The 17,045-nt window shown below is 33.1% G+C and overlaps 1 protein-coding gene across 10 annotated transcripts in view; it reads right to left on the minus strand.

The window, feature by feature from the left end:
- CEP170 (centrosomal protein 170) overlaps positions 1-17,045 on the minus strand; it is a 167,471-nt gene that overhangs the window by 95,301 nt on the left and 55,125 nt on the right. For all 10 annotated transcript variants that reach the window (XM_074262523.1, XM_074262532.1, XM_074262531.1 and 7 more), the window contains exon 3: positions 3,176-3,265. In XM_074262523.1, the coding sequence (XP_074118624.1) occupies positions 3,176-3,265 (90 nt within the window). The remainder of the gene's footprint in view (positions 1-3,175; positions 3,266-17,045) is intronic.

Below are 17,045 nucleotides of genomic sequence, written 5' to 3' on the forward strand. Positions count from 1 at the left end.
TGTCACTTTGGGAGGTTATCTCCCAAATAAAAAAAAAACAGTACTAATCATTAATGTATTTTTATAGAGCCCTAAATATTTACAAAATACTACATATTCCAGCTTCAGTAAGAAGGATTTCTGACTCTCCCTTGTACCATGTTGCTAGGGCCTTAACTAAAAGACTAAATTCCATTTACTCTGTATATATCTTACATGTATATATTTTGGGATTATCTCTCCCACATGATGAGGTTGGGAAGGGACCCCAAAAGTTTGGGTTCACAAACAGGTATCATGAGATATCTCAAAAAAATTTGCAGGTTTGAACCCATTTCCTTAAAAAAAATTTTTTTTAAGTTTACAGATTACAAGCAAATTAAATTCCAAAAGAATCTAGCAGAGAAACAGAAGCAAGGAGACACATTCATCCAGCTTTCTATTATTGACTTGCTAATTCTATGGCCCAGAGGTACCAGACTAGATTATCAGTCAGCAATGAATTGAGGAGTGGTACATTCAGAATAAGACAAGATTGAGTATGGGAGTTTCCTGAGGCAGACTACAAACCCATAACCAAATCCAGAAGATTTAGGATTACTGATTTATTGTTAGAACAAAAGCCCCCCTAAAATTAGGGGACTACAAAATCATTGCTATATTACATCACACATACTCCATTAGAATATAAGTTTCTTTAGCACAGTGACCATCTTTTTGCTTACTTTTGTGTCAGTTTCTAAAAATAATTTTTATTAATGTTTTCTGTTTATTACATCAAATAGTGTTGCCTGAATCCCTTCCTTTCCTAACCATTTCATATGATAAATGTCTTTGCTTCTTAGAGAGGGGGGGGAGAAATTACTATAACTGATTCAGACATAGAAAAAGTCTAAAAACATGTACAATGTATAAAATTGTGTGTCCCCACCTCCTCCAAGGGGTAGGTTGGGGTATCTTCTCATGTCTTCCACTTGATCTTTATAATTTTGTTAAATTTGTTGCTGATTTTTTTGGTGGGTTTCCTGAACACTGTTTTTTGTTTGTTTGTTTGTTTGTTTTTTTATCTGAGATTCCACACTCTTCCTCATCCCACCCCACAATCAATTACAAGAAAGTGAATGTGTCTACTTTCACCTAAGTACCTGGATCTCATATGCACCATCTTATGTCTAGCCCCTCATTGACTGTGAATTAAATAATTCCACCACATTTCCTTCATTGACCAATTAAAAGGAAAAAAAAAGCTCAAAATGCTGAATAATATATGTATGACTAATGTAGATATTTATTTTGCTGGATTGTGTAATTTTTTATGAATTTTCTTTTTTTTTTCTCCACCCCAAGGCAGAATATTGTTGATAACTATCTTCAGGTTTCAAGACTAGTAGTTTCTCATATCACTGATCACATTTCTAAAGTCTCTCAAAGTTGTTGTTTTTTTCTTTCTGTTGTCATTGAGCAAACTGTTCTCTAGTCTGCTCATTACTTCACTTTGCTTTCACTTTGTTCATTAAGATCTTTCCAGTTTCGTCTAAAACTTTCAGCATTTCTTATGGGATAATAATATTCTATTACTTTCATATATCATAATTTGTTTAGTGATTCTTCCTCCTTTGGTTTCCAGTTTTTGTTTCCTATTAAAGAATAATTTTGCATATATAAATGTTGCCTCTTTTTTTTTTTTTTTTTTTTGGAAAGAGGTAATAGATGGTCAAAAGTAATGCAGAGTTTAATAATTTACTGGTATAATTTAAAATTGCTTTCCAGAACTGACTTGGATTATTTCATTTCCCTGGGTCAAACTCTAGTCTCTCTTTACTCTGGCCCTACACATTACTATGAAAATAATTTTACCCAAGCAAACAACTCCAGCAGATTCCTATTGTTTCTCTGATAAAATATAAACTTTTTTTGCTGAGCTATAAAGCTCTAACATAGACAATCTGGCCTCAATCTGTTTTCCTAATACAACTAGACATTAGTCCTTCCTTCATTCTTGAATTAAATTATTAAGCCAAACTGGCCTGTTTTCTTTCCCTCACATGTGACTCCTCCATCTCTAAGTGTGGAGTCCATACCTAGAATGCACTTGTACTTTTTAACCTCCAATTTATAGAGATTCTCTTTTCTTTTTAAGACAGCTCAAAAATGTCTTTTGCATGAAACCCTTTCTTGAATCCCAATTATTAGTGCCTCTTTTCTCCAAATTATTATGCATTTAACTACTTTATATTTATTCACTTTTTTATTGTTGGTGTTAAATAAATGTAACTGAGATGGCAAGGTAAAAGACAAGGTAAAGTGGAAAGGAAAGGAAACAAGCAGCTAGGAGGATGTGGGAAGAAGTTTTATGTAAGAGATAGTACAAACACCCTCTTTCCTTATCCCAGTGCCTCAAGTCACTTTCTTTCCTTTAAGACAAAGCTTATTTACATGAAGTGTTTTGCAATCTGCTAAGGCCCTTCTTTCCCAAACAACCTTGTAGTTAACTACTTTATATTTATCGTGTGTGTGTGTGTGTGTGTGTGTGTGTGTGTGTGTGTGTGTGTGTTTGCATGTATACGCACAAATAGATATTGATTAAAGTTAAAATACTGAAGTATGTGAAATTCAATACATTATACTACCTACTCTCCAGTAGAATGTGAGCTCGGTGATGGCAAGAACTGTGTTTTTACATCTCTTTGCTTCTCTAGAATTTAGAACAATTCCTGGAACATCTAGTTAAATGTTTGACTAACAAAGACACTGAAGATAGATATTACACTAAACAACAGAGTAAATATTCCCAAAGCCCTATAAATATAACATGGGAAAATATATTTAAGAGAACAGATTATGTGAAAAGGATCTACGTATTCCTGGGTTACAAACTCAAGGAGTTAACCAAAGGCTAATGCTATGGAAGGTTACATAAAGAGATACAGTTTCCAGGCCCTGTTATTAGTATATTTTGGTTATTCTGCATTTACAGCATTGTGTTCAGTTCTGGGCATAATATTTTAATACCACCAATTAAAAAAAAAAAGGGGGGGGCATGTATACTAGTGTTAGATTATCAATATTAGTGTAAGAGAATGCTAAGTTAAGAATAACAGATTTTTGAGGAAAGGAGACATTTAGGGCCTTTTTAAAAACATTTTCAGGATAGTGGTGAATAAAATAATGAAGACACATGTAACTGTTAACTTACCCCATTAAGACTACCCAAATCCTTTACTAAGTGTTCATCTGTAGAGGCATCATAGTTGACTACAGCATGTTGTTTATCCACACTGCGTGACTGAAAAACAATGGGAAAAAGTGGCTTAAAGACTAATATTAGTAAAAAAAAAAAAAAAAAAAAAAAAACAACCCAAACAAACAAATAAAAAAAACCAAGGCAATTCAAAAAATAAAGAACCCCAAATACAAAGATTTTTAAATTATTTTATGACTAATATATGGAAATAAATGATATAATGTGTTGAAGTTAAAATTAAAGTATATTAAAATTAAGATTAAAATCAGAAATGTGAAAAATAGCCTAATATTAAGTGTATATATATATATATATATATCCTAACAAGTATCTATCACCATAAGTTTTTGTGTTTCATAATACGTGAACCTAACTTTACTGAAGCTAAAAAACACAAAAATTTTATAAGGTCACATATTTTTTTTAGAAAATAGTCACCTTTGTTTAATGATTATTTTTGTTTTTTGTTTTTTTGTTTTATTGTTTGTCCTTCATTCTTTTTTTTTTCCTTTTTTTTTTAAATTGTAACTTTTTATTGACAGAACATGTGCCTGGGTAATTTTTTACAACATTATTATCTCCTGCACTTACTTCTGTTCAGACTTTTCCCTTCCCTCCCTCCACCCCCTCTTCTAGATGGCAAGCAGTCTTATAGATGTTAATTGTGTTATGGTAATATCCTAGATACAATATATGTGTGCAAAACCGTTCTCTTGTTGCACAGGGAAAATTGGATTCAGAAGGTTAAAATAACCTGGGAAGAAAAACAAAAGTGCAAACAGTTTACATTCATTTCCCAGTGTTCCTTTTTTGGGTGTGGCTGATTCTGTCCATCATTGATCAGTTGGAATTGAATTAGATCTTCTCTTTGTCTAACATATCCACTTCCATCAGAATACATCCTCATACAGTATCTTTGTTGAAGTGTATAATGATTTGGTTCTACTCATTTCACTTAGCATCAGTTCATGTAAGTCTCTCCAAGCCTCTCTGTATTCATCCTGCTGGTCATTTCTTACAGAACAATAATATTCCATAACATTCATATACCACAATTTATCCAAACATTCTCCAATTGATAGGCATTGATTCATTTTCCAGTTTCTAGCCACTACAAAAAGGGCTGCCACAAACATTTTGGCACATACAAGTCCCTTTCCCTTCTTTAGTATTTCCTTGGGATATAAGCCCAGTAGTAGCACTGTTGGATCAAAGGGTATGCACAGTTGGATAACTTTTTGGGCATAGATCCAAATTGCTCTCCAGAATGGCTAGATTCTTTCACAACTCCACCAACAATGCATTAGTGTCCCAGTTTTCCCACACCCCCTCCAACATTCATTATTATTTTTTCCTGTCATCTTAGCCAATCTGACAGGTGTGTAGTGATATCTCAGAGTTGTCTTAATTTGCATTTCTCTGATCAATAGTGATTTGGAACACTCTTTCATATGAATGGAAATAGTTTCTGAAAATTGTCTGTTCATATCCTTTGACCATTTATCAATTGGAGAATGGCTTGATTTCTTATAAATTAGATTCAAATCTCTATATATTTTGGAAATGAGGCCTTTAACAGAACCTTTAACTGTAAAAATGTTTTCCCAGTTTGTTGCTTCCTTTCTAATCTTGGTTGCATTAGTTTTGTTTGTACAAAGGCTTTTTAATTTGATGTAATTAAAATTTTCTATTTTGTGATCAATAATGATCTCTAGTTTTTCTTCCTCCTCCACAAGTCTGAGAGGTAAACTATCTTTAATTAATTAAACTATCTTTAATATCCTCTAATTTATTTATGATCTCATTCTTTATGCCTAAATCATGGACCCATTTTGATCTTATCTTGGTATATGGTATTAAGTGTGGGTCCATGTCTAATTTCTGCCATACTAATTTCCAGTTTTCCCAGCAGTTTTTGTCAAATAGTGAATTCTTATCCCAAAAGTTAGGATTTTTTGGTTTGTCCAACACTAGATTGCTATTGACTATTATATCTTGTGAACCTAAGCATTCCATTAATCAACTAATCTATTTCTTAGCCAATACCAAATGGTTTTGGTAACTGTTGCTTTATAATATAGCTTTAGATCAGGTATAGCTAGGCCACCTTCATTTGATTTTTTTTTTTCATTAATTCCCTTGAAATTCTCAACCTTTTGTTCTTCCATAAGAATTTGTAATAATTTTTTTTAATTGGGTGAACTACTACTAAAAGTAAATTGTCAATATGTTTTTATTCTCATATAAGTAACTATCCCTACTGAACTCCTTTTTTTCTACTGTTGGTTTTCTCTTCCAATCTGACTTAATTGACATTAGAAAAACTGTAGTCTAAATTCTGAGATGTAAATTCTTAAAGTTCTATTTGTAAAGGACTTCCTAAAGGAATGAAGGGATCAAAGTAGGCTGTAATACTATTGGCTAAATTACCAAATAAGGTATAATTTATAAAATGAGTAAAGATAACCTCTTATTTCCAAGCAATGCTCCTATTTTTTATTTTTCTAGATTTGAAAAGAACATGATAAAAAGGAAACCAGATATATCCAACCTCAAATAAATGTGTTTGTAGTAGATATGCATGTACTTTGGTCTAATGATTGGTTGTTCTTTTAAAAATATATCATTTATGGTATATATTCAGGATGAACTACAGACTGAAACAAAATTAGTAAAAATCAGCAAAAAAAATTAGCAAAAACATTAGCCAATGTTAGTTACTCAGGAAGTATATTCTTTGCACTTTGTATTCAGAAGACAAATCACTACATTCCTCTACAACTTTGTGGGGAAGGAAAAGACTTTTAAACATTAAAAAAGTATTTACTGACAAAATAGCATGGCACAACTAAATGGCACAAAGTATAACATATGGTCCATGAGTTTAAGGAGTTTACAATCTAGCTGAAACAATACACAAGCTAGTATACAATTAGGAATTGATGACAATTTTATATGAGGAATTCTTAGCTGAGGAACTCCTAACAATACAGGCAGTACTTTCTCTGTAATTTATAATTTTGGTGAATTGCCTCTGGCAGTGGTGTCTCAAATAGAAAATACATTTCTGCAAATTGCATACTGAAAAGCACAATTTAATATTATTCATATTGCAATGAATTTTTATTTTATAACTTTACATCTCCCAATAACATTTTAATCTGGTTTGGTACACTAAGCAGCTATGTAGGTCTTGAGTTTGAGACCTCTGGGCTAGAGCACTGAGAGGCAAAATAACAAAGGCTGAGACAGAGTCAAAATATATCAGAGGCAGTACTTCAACGCAAGTTTTCTTGATTTTGAAGTTGCTTCTCTACCATGTTAACACACTGCCTTGGCAATCTGTTAAATACTGAAATTATGGGGCAAAGAAAATTTCCAGGAATCTCAAAATCTTTAAGACAAAGAAAACAGCTATTACAAACAATGGCTACATGTTACTAAGGTCAACATTTATTTAAAATATAAACTCATTCACAAAATTTTACAGAGTGAGGTAGTAACAGATTATAAACAGCATCATCTCACAAAGCAGTAGAGATCAGGGGAATAGAAAACAATTCTACAGGAAGCTTGGCAGAGACACAATTAAATCAAATCATCCTGAGAATATTTATAGCTGCAATTGACTTGAGGACTACAAACATGAAAAATAAAAGACTTGCTATTGTTTATCCTTTACAAACAACTATTTTCATTCATTATTAGTGATAGTGCAACTACCCTATTTCAAATCAATAGCACAGTCTTCAATATACTTTTATGAATTGCAAATGGCACATAAGATAAAGTTGAAAATTTTTTGTGCCAAATCAAAAATTAAAGAAATATCTAGGAATAATCCACTTCTGAAAACACTAAGTTAAAAGGGCAATAACGACCAAAAAAAAAAAAAAAAAATTTAAGTTCTTGCCAAAAAAAGGCAAGTAAGACATCAGCCCCAACCAACCTTACTTTCTAGCTTCTATAAAAACATTAAAATGATCTATGTAAGCATTAAAGGGTATTCCTGATATTTAAGAAATAGGCTTTCATGAATGATTTTCTATAGTAGAATACTTTATCACAATCACACAAGTGACTGAAAACTTGGAGAATGCAAGATTCTGCTATTTATTGTTTGTGGTTACTATAACAACAAAAACAAAAAAGTTTATGATTGGGGGGGGGGGAGGAGAGAGAAACATAATATTAAAGTTTTTCTTCCAGAAACTGTCCTATGCATATATTAAATACCAAAAAGGCAAATTTTATTCAATGATGTTCTGATTATCAATATCAAGAAAGGCATGCAACAGGTCTCAGCCAACAAGCATTTAATAAGCCCGTAATGTGTACTAGCCACTACTATACATTAGAGATACAAAAATAAAATCTAAGTACTAGTCCTACTATACATACTCAGTGCCAGTCAGACTATATTTTCTTCTTTAAAATTAAAAAAAATTTAAATTTTAAAAAATTATTGATGCCTTTTGTTTTTATTTTTACTTTTGGAGGCAATTGGGGTTAACGTCTTGCCCAGGGTTACAGAGCTAGTGTCTGAATTCAGATTTGAATCCAAGTTCTCTTGACTCCAGGGCCAGAGTTCTACCCAGTATACCACCTACCTACCCATGCCAAAGTTTTTTGTTTTTAAATTATTGTTAGTTCCAGATATTTCATTTCCCCCTTTTACCATATAACAAAGGAAAATATATTAAGCAAAACAAAACGACACATTGTTTTGATAACACAGAATACACCATCCAAAATTTTATTTTATTCTTCACTTCCCCTTCTCTAACAAGGAGGCTCATTTCTTCCACATTTTGCTTATTTCATGCTGTCTCTATCTATGTCTTTCTCTATTTCTTTGAATTATTCATGTGAAGGCAAAGAAATAAAGAGATCCTGTATCTGAAACACACTTGAAGCAGGGTGCTACATACAGAATAAAAGTAAAAGGCTGGAGCAGAATCTATTATGCTTCAGGTGAAGTCAAAAAAGTAAGGGTAGCCAATCAGATCTCAGATCAAGCAAAAGCAAAAATGGATCTAATTAAAAGAGATAAGGAAGGGCAGTATATCTTGCTAAAGGGCAGCATAATGAAGCAATATCAACACTAAACATAAATGCACCAAATGGTATAGCATCTAAATTCCTAGAAAAGTTAAGAGAGATGCAAGAAGAAATAGACAGCAAAACTATAATTGTGGGAGATCTCAATCTTGCACTCTCAGAACTAGATAAAACCACAAAATAAATAAGAAGAAGTTAAAGAGTTAAATAAAACACTAGAAAAGTTAGGTATGATAGATCTTTGGAGAAAACTGAATGGAGACAGAAAGGAGTGCACTTTCTTCTCAGCAATTCATGAAACCTATACAAAAATCAACCATATATTAGGACATAAAAGACCTCAAATTCAAATGCAGAAAGGCAGAAATAGTAAATGCATCCCTCTCAGATCACGATGCAATAAAAATTACATTCAATAAAAAGCCAGGGGAAAATGGACCAAAAAGTAATTATAAACTAATTAATCTCATCCTAAAGAAATGATTGGGTGAAACAGCAAATCATAGACACAATTAATAATTTCACCCAAAAGAATGACAACAATGAGACGTCATACCAAAATGTGTAGGATTCAGCCAAGGTGGTAATTAGGAGAATTTTATATCTCTAGTGGCCTACTTGCATAAAATAGAGAAAGAGAAAATCAATGAATTGGGCTTACAACTAAAAAAGCTAGAAAAAGACCAAATTAAAAAACCCTAAACACTAAACTTGAAATTGTAAAAATAAAAGGAGAGATCAATAAAATTGAAAGTAAAAAAACTATTGAATTAATAAATAGAACTAAGAGTTGATTTTATGCAAAAAACAACAAAATAGATAAGCCCTTGGTAAATTTGATTAGAAAAGGAAATAGGAAATTCAAATTGTTAGTCTTAAAAATGAAAAGGGAGAAATTTCCACTAATGAAAAGGAAATTAGAACAATAATTAGGAGTTACTTTGTCCACCTTTATGCCAATAAATTTGATAACTAAAAGAAATGGATGAATAACTTCAAAAATATAGGTTGCCCAGATTAACAGAGGAAGAAGTAAATTGGTTAAATAGTCCCATTTTAGAAAAAGAAATAGAACAAGCTATTAATCAACTCTCTAAAAAAAAATTTCCAGGACCAGATGGATTTACATGAGTGAATGAGATGAGGTGAGATCTTTTCAAGACAATTGTGAAAATCGAGTAAGGCTTCCTCTACTTCAGAGTTTGAGTAGGCCTGAAGGACTTTGAGGATTGAGTCAAGGACATGATTTGAGTCCCCTTCCTGCTATCCTCGCATGACACAATTTCCTCCCTATTTCAGTCAAATATATGGGCAACTATGTACTTACTGATCAAGTTCAATTTCCTGGGTAGATCTCGCATTTAGAATGTAAGACTCTCAGCCAATGAAGATGAGGGTCACTGGTGGGAGGGGGTGTTTTGCATTAGGGTTTTAAAGGTGCTGTCCTGCCCACAGGAGGCACTTCCTCTCTTCCTTTGTCTGCTCGAGGGGTGGGATGCCCTTCTGGAGAGAATGCACAATAAACTTTGCTTTACTCTAGAGATCTCTCCAGCTTTTTTTATTAAATGGTGACCCCTCACCATTTCCGTACCACACATGAGGATTCTACCAAACATTTAAAGAACCATTAACTTCAATGCTATATAAACTATTTGAAAAAATAAGGAATGAAGGAGTCCTACCAAATTCCTTTTATGACACAGACATGATACTGTCTAAAGTAGGACTAAAAAAGAGAAAGAAAATTATAGACCAATCTCCGTAATGAATATCGATGCAAAAATCTTAAATAAAATCTTAGCAAAAAGATTACAGAAAATCATCTCCAGGATAATACACCATGACCAATATAATAAAGATGACAATACTACCTAAACTAATCTATTTATTTAGTGCTGTATCAATCAGACTCCCAAGAAACTATTTTAATGACCTAGAAAAAATAACAACAAAATTCATCTGGAAGAACAAAAAATCAAGAATTTCAAGGGAACTAATGAAAAAAAAAAATCAAATGAAGGTGGCCTAGCTGTACCTGATCTAAAACTATATTATAAAGCAGCAGTTACCAAAACCATTTGGTATTGGCTAAGAAATAAGACTAGTTGATCAGTGGAATAGGTTAGGTTCATAGAACAAAATAGTCAATAACTGTAACAATCTAGTGTTTGACAAACCCAAAGACCCCAGCTTTTGGGATAAGAATTCATTATTTGACAAAAATTGCTGGGAAAATTGGAAATTAGTATGACAGAAATTAGGCATTGACCCATACTTAACATTATACACCAAGATAAGAAGATCAAAATGGGTTCATGATCTAGGCATAAAGAATGAGATTAACAAATAAATTAGAAGAACATTGGATTGTTTACCTCTCAGCTCTGTGGAGGAAAAAGGAAAGGGAAGATTACTGATCACAAAATAGAAAATTTTGATTATATTAAGTTAAAAAGCTTTTGTACAAATAAAACTAATGTAGACATGATTAGAAGGGAAGCAATAAACCGGGAAAACATTTTTACAGCTAAAAGTTCTGATAAAGGCCTCATCTTCAAAACATATAGAGAATTGACTCTAATTTTTAAGAAATCAAGGCATTCTACAATTGATAAATGATCAAAGGATATGAACAGACAATTTTCAGATGAAGAAATTGAAACAATTTCTAGTTATATGAAAAGGTGCTCTAAATCACTATTGATGAGAGAAGTGCAAATTAAGACAACTCTGAGATACCATTATATACCTGTCAGATTGGCTAGGATGAAAGGAAAAGATAATGACGAATGTTGGAGGGGATGTTTGAAAACTGGGACATTGATACAGTGTTGGTGGAATTGTGAATATATCCAACCATTCTGGAGAGCAATTTGGAACTATGTTCAAAAAGTTATCAAACTGTGATCCAGCAATGTTACTACTGGGCTTATATTCCAAAGAGATATTAAAGAAGGGAAAGGGACTTGTATGTGCCAAAATGTTTGTGGCAACCTTTTTGTAGTGGATGGAAATTGAAGGGATGCCTACCATTTGGACAATGGCTGAATAAACTGTGGTATATGAATTGATGCTAAGTGAAATGAGCAGAACCAGGAGATCATTATACACTTCAACAATAATACTACATGATAATCAATTGTGATGGATGTGGCTCTCTTCAACAATGAGAGGATCCAAATCAGTTCCAATTGACCTGTAATGAACACAACATTTCCACTCTTTCTGTTATTGTTTGCTTACATTTTTGTTTTTTTCTTCTCAGGTTATTTTTTACCTTCTTTCTAAATTTAATCTTTCCTGTGCCACAAGATAACTATAAACATATATACATATATTGTATTTAACATGTATAGGACTACCTGCCATCTAAGGGAGGGGGTAGAGGGAAGGAGGGGAAAAGCTGAAACAAGTTTTTGCAAGGGTCAATGTTGAAAAATTACCCATGCATATGTTTTGTATATAAAAAACTATTAAAAAAAAAAAAAAGAAAGAAAAAGTATGACAAGGAGAAAAAAAAAAAAAAAAGAGCTCCTATATCTTTCCTTTCTTGATTTCCATGACTTCATTTTTAAACTAGTCTACATTTCAATGTATGAATTAAGCAATTCTTTTTATTTCTATGTGTTTAGACTTTAGTTGCTAAGACTTTAATAATGAATGAATGAATGAAAAAGTACTTCTTAGGTTTTTACTACCTGTTAGAGAAAAAGGGGAAAAAGGAGACAGTCCCTTGCTCTCAAGGAAAGCTATACTTCAACTGGAAGAGATACATTTATTGGAACAGCTAGCTAGGTAGCATAGGACAACAAGAAATAGGTCGAGAGTCATGGAAACCCAAGTGCAAATTTAGCCTTTCACATTTCTAGCTGTGTGACTGAGTAAGAAGACATAACCTCTGTTTGAGCTTCCTCATTTGTAAAATGGAAATAATAATAGCATCTACCTCATGGGATTGTTATAAATAATTGTAAAATGTTTAACAAAGTATCTGGCACACAGTAAGTGAAATAAATCTGTGTGTATATATGGTAACTATTACTACTACATATATGAAGGTTCAAGTGTATAGCAGATAAGGCATAAAAGTCCTAAGGGCATAATAACATGGGACATGGTAAGGCCAGAGGATCCTGGTACACTGATAAGGAAGATAGTGTCCAAGGATCCAGAGGAGAGATAGGAATCCAGTAATCCTCCACCTTACTAGAAATTCTAGTTGATAATACCCTGCTCCTCCTAGCAGTGACAACAACCATGTTCTCTCTGCAAAGGAGGGGACTTGAAGAAGTCTGGTCCATTCCCACAGGAAAGATGAAAGTGGGCCTCAGGGTCTGAGTAGAGCAAGGATTCTAGCTCCTTTCTGTAGGGGATCAGAATATAAGGAAAAGTCTGTGTCTGCACAAAAAAACCGGAAAGAACATTTGGGGAAGCAAAACATTTTCTATACTGGGCTTTCCTGGGCATTGTATGAACTGTGGCTAGTAGAAAACAGTGCCTCACTTCTGAGGCCTACTCCCACTGAGAGGTTCTTCTCATTTTATTTCTCATTTCAGTAGTCTTCTCCCAGTGAGAAGCTATATTTAGCAACTTAGTACTCTATCTTTATCTCACCCAAAGGAAACATTGTTACTTCATGCTTGCTAACAAATTTTGTGATCCTGTTTTTACTTTTCCACTCCTACTTCCATACTAGCTAAAAACTGCTTCTAAGCAGAGTTCACTGGGCCAACAGAAGAGAAGTTAAATCCACTGGTCTCCTAATGACATGGTCTATAACAATACAATAGCTTCTCATCTTTATCTTACATTAAATAGGCAGTCATGAAGTTTTTCCCTGATACTATTCGTATATTATGAAAAGTCATTTAAATGAGGGAAAGCTATAAACCATTCGCTTCTCTTCTGATTCAGATCAATGGAAATGGAGATTCCATGTAAATCTCTAGTCTGAAATTGAAGGAGGTTTCCCAAGAGTTCTGTACTTTTTTCAAGCTTTAGACTCCCATTTTTTTTAATAGGTCATTAAGAGATTTTATTACTGTCCTGTTTATTTCCCTGTTTTGTGTCAATTTGTTCCTAAAAGGGTAACCTGTTCTGTTTATGCAGCCAATTCCTGAGGGGAGATCCTCTTTTGTTTTCTGTTGGCTATCTCCTATAAATGGAAGCCACTCAAAGCTTCCAATTCATCAGAGACTTTTCCATTGTCTCTTTTCACTACCCAATTTGGTGATGTGTCTGAGGTCTAGGAGTGTTAGAGGACATTGTTTTTGATAATGCTTTTAGGAAAAAAGAATTTTTTGGGGGGGAGGTTGAGGTAATTGGAGTTAAGTGACTTGCCCAGGGTCACAGAGCTAGTATGAGTTAAGTCTGAGTGTGAATTTCAAATCAGGTGCTTCTGACTTCAGGGCGCATGATCTATCCACTGCATCATCTAGCTGCCCCTGAAAAAAAAAATTCTTGAGACCTGCAGTGCAATATTAAATAAAGGAAAATAACTGGGGCACTATTAGATTGGCATAGAAAGGCTTGGTTCTCTATTAATAACTGAGTATATGAATGTTTACCTCTGTTTATATATGGTTTAAATTTAATTAAATTGGATTCAGTCATGCCAATAGAAGATATAGGAACTCTGCTTCTTCATCTCCATGCTCATTTCTAATAGCACAATTACGTTTTATCACATTCATACAAAACAGTTAGTTCAAGTATTACCCAATTAATGGGAAATTCTTTTGTTACAGAGTCTTTGCCCCCATGTTGTATTAAGTTCTAAATGCTTTATTTCATGAAGATGGGGAATATTCAGAAAGGAACACAAGAGGGACCCTATAAAAATCTCAAACAGCTAAAGTAAAACATTAAAATACATCAAATTCAATAAGGATAAAGTTAAAATCTTATTTTAAAAATATAAATTGTACAAATACTGGAAGGGTAAATATTTAATTCAAAAGTAGTTCATGTATAAAAGACCTAGGCAATTTTAGTGTTAAGATCAATATGAAGCAGTTTTTATAATGTGTTTGACAAGAGAAATAAAAAAAAAATAAAATAAAAAAAAAGGAAAATGGAAAGGAATAAGTATATAGTATATACTATATATGAAGCTAAGCATTTTTTTCAACATCACATTATTTGATCTGCAACAACAATCCTGCAAGGTAGGTGCTATTATCATCATCCCCACAGGTGATATTGTCCTCCCCATTAAAAAAAAGAATCCAAAAGCAAACAGGTTAAGTGACTTGGACAGAGTCATACAACTAGTTATGTATCTGGGGACAAATTTCCACTCGGGTCTTCCTGACTCGAGGTTCAGTGCCACTAACTGCCTGTAATAAAAGAAGTATACGTCCATGCATAGTGAAAAGTTTTGTCATAGGGTTTAATAGGTTAAATATCTTCTACTTAAGCCCTAGAGGGCAAATTAAAATCAAGGTATGGGAGTTATAAAGGAGATTTCAGTTCAAATATAAAGAAAACTTTCTTAACAATTATATCAGAACAGAAATGGAATTTATTTCCTAAGAAGGCAATGAGCTCCTACTACCTGGAGATCCTAAACAGGTTAGAATGTGTGGGATGCAAAAATCCTAACTGAGAAGTTAACAAGTGAAAATAAATCTATTTTTAAAATAGTGATTTAAGAGTTCTGTCTTCTTTTCATTTTGGGAGGCCACAAGATAAACTGGGAATTTCAAGGAAGACCTTTTTAGATGATTTGCCCTATACTGTTCTATCTTAAATTCCACATTATTTTGGGTTTCCTTCCTCAACATTTCTCTCTAGGAATTTTGCAACAGCATCTTAATTGGTCTTCCTGACTTAAATCCTTTGTTCAGGCAGCTGCTAAAGTAATTTTTTCTTAAGATCACACCATTCCCTACTCAAATTCTAGTAATTTCCTATCAAATCTATGATCAAATATTTTTCATCTTTTTATTTTTTTGGTAAATTTTAGAAATAAAATTACAATTAATAGAATACATATGCATAAATGTATAATTTATATAAGAAAACATAATACACACCAGAGATGTATACTTTAAATTATTTTACCCAAATACATATGTGGGGTATCATTTAGCTTGAGCATCCTGTGTAGGAACTAAGAAAACTCAAACTACACTCACCCACACATCCTTCCATTGAGGGAGCAAGAAAAAATGAGGGAGTGGGAAGGGAGAGTTATTTTTACCTATCTTGAAAAGCCTTAAAGCTATTTTATTTCCAGATATGTAAACTCACATTCCCATAGTAGACCTGGGAGACAGTATTAGGATGGGACACATTGTAAAGTTATCTTCACAATTATCTATGCATTTCATATGAAATTTACCATATCATTTTAAGTATATTATATTAGAAATACTACTCCATTGAGCTCAAGAAAGGAATAATTAAGGCATATTTGTTTAAATTATATTATTTAATGGCAGCTCTAAAACCACAATTGTCAGCCTACAGTTGGGGTTAGTTACAAAGCCATTAAGTATCCTCATCATCAAAATAAGAACCAATGATTTTTTTCTGTTTGTATGTTGAAATACTGGAAAGGAAAAAAAAAATTAAAATTGGCCAATTCTCCTTCCTTTCATTTTTTCCTGGAGTCAGTAAAGCTTTATAACTGACATATTCAGTAACTAGCATTATTCAAATAAGGATCTATTTCTCCACCAAGGAATAAACACTACTGGTCATTTCCTAATTCATAAAAATTAAAGGCATCCTATGTATTTGAAAGAGTTGTGCATCTTCAGAGAAAAGATGCAATCTATATATAGCGAAGTGGCATTATACTCAGAGCACTGCTCTTAAAAATCAGGAAAAATCATCTTTCTGAATTCAAATCTGGCCTCAAACACTTACCAACTATGTGATCCTAGCCAAGTGATTTAATTCTATTTCCCTCATTTTCTCACCTGTAAAGTGAGCTCTAAGAAGGAAAACCATTTCAGTATCTTTGCCAAGAAAGTCCAAATAGAGTCAAAAAGTCAGACATGACTGACAAATGACTGAACAAAATAACAAAACAATATAGTCCTTAGAGTTGGAGTATTTTCCTAGCATATGCTGTGGCTACTGGCTTCCACTAATCATAAAACTGAGTCAACTACAAATTCATGATACAAGATCTCAAATGGTTCTTTATAACTCCTAGACACATTGTTGGGTTTTTTTTTCAAATTTTTCTTATCCCTTCTCAAAACTTCCCACATGCCCCTCTCTGAGTTGAGAACTTTATCTTCATAATTCACTAAAAAAAGTGAGCCTATCAGCAGAGCTCCTATTCCCCCTATTCTAATTTTTTATAACTATTTCCTTCAACCATCTTTTTTTTTTTCTTTCATAAAGTGATGGCCCTTCTCCTTTCTAAGGCAAACCCTCTTTACATGTATAGGTGATCCCATTCCATCCTGTCTTCTTCAGCAGATAGCCTCCTCTATCATCCCCACTTTCCTTAATTTTCAAATACTTCCTGCCTACTGGGTTGCTTCCCTTCCCCCCTATAAATATAGCCATGTCTACCCCATCCTCAAAAATTCTGAATGTTTGTCTAGATTCCTTTAAATCAATTCTGGAGACTGCTCTAACCTGGTTAGGTTACGTTAGTAATAAATGCAGATTACTTTATTAATAAATAAGACTGAAAACAAATAGATGAAACTGCAGAAGTTTAGTGGCATCTACCTTACTTCCCAGAGACACATCTGCAAAAATAATTAATGATATGTTTTCTAATTAGCATAGTATT

Source organism: Sminthopsis crassicaudata, chromosome 4 (genome assembly GCF_048593235.1).
Source record: "Sminthopsis crassicaudata isolate SCR6 chromosome 4, ASM4859323v1, whole genome shotgun sequence".
In the NCBI taxonomy this organism is placed as follows: Eukaryota; Metazoa; Chordata; class Mammalia; order Dasyuromorphia; family Dasyuridae; genus Sminthopsis; species Sminthopsis crassicaudata.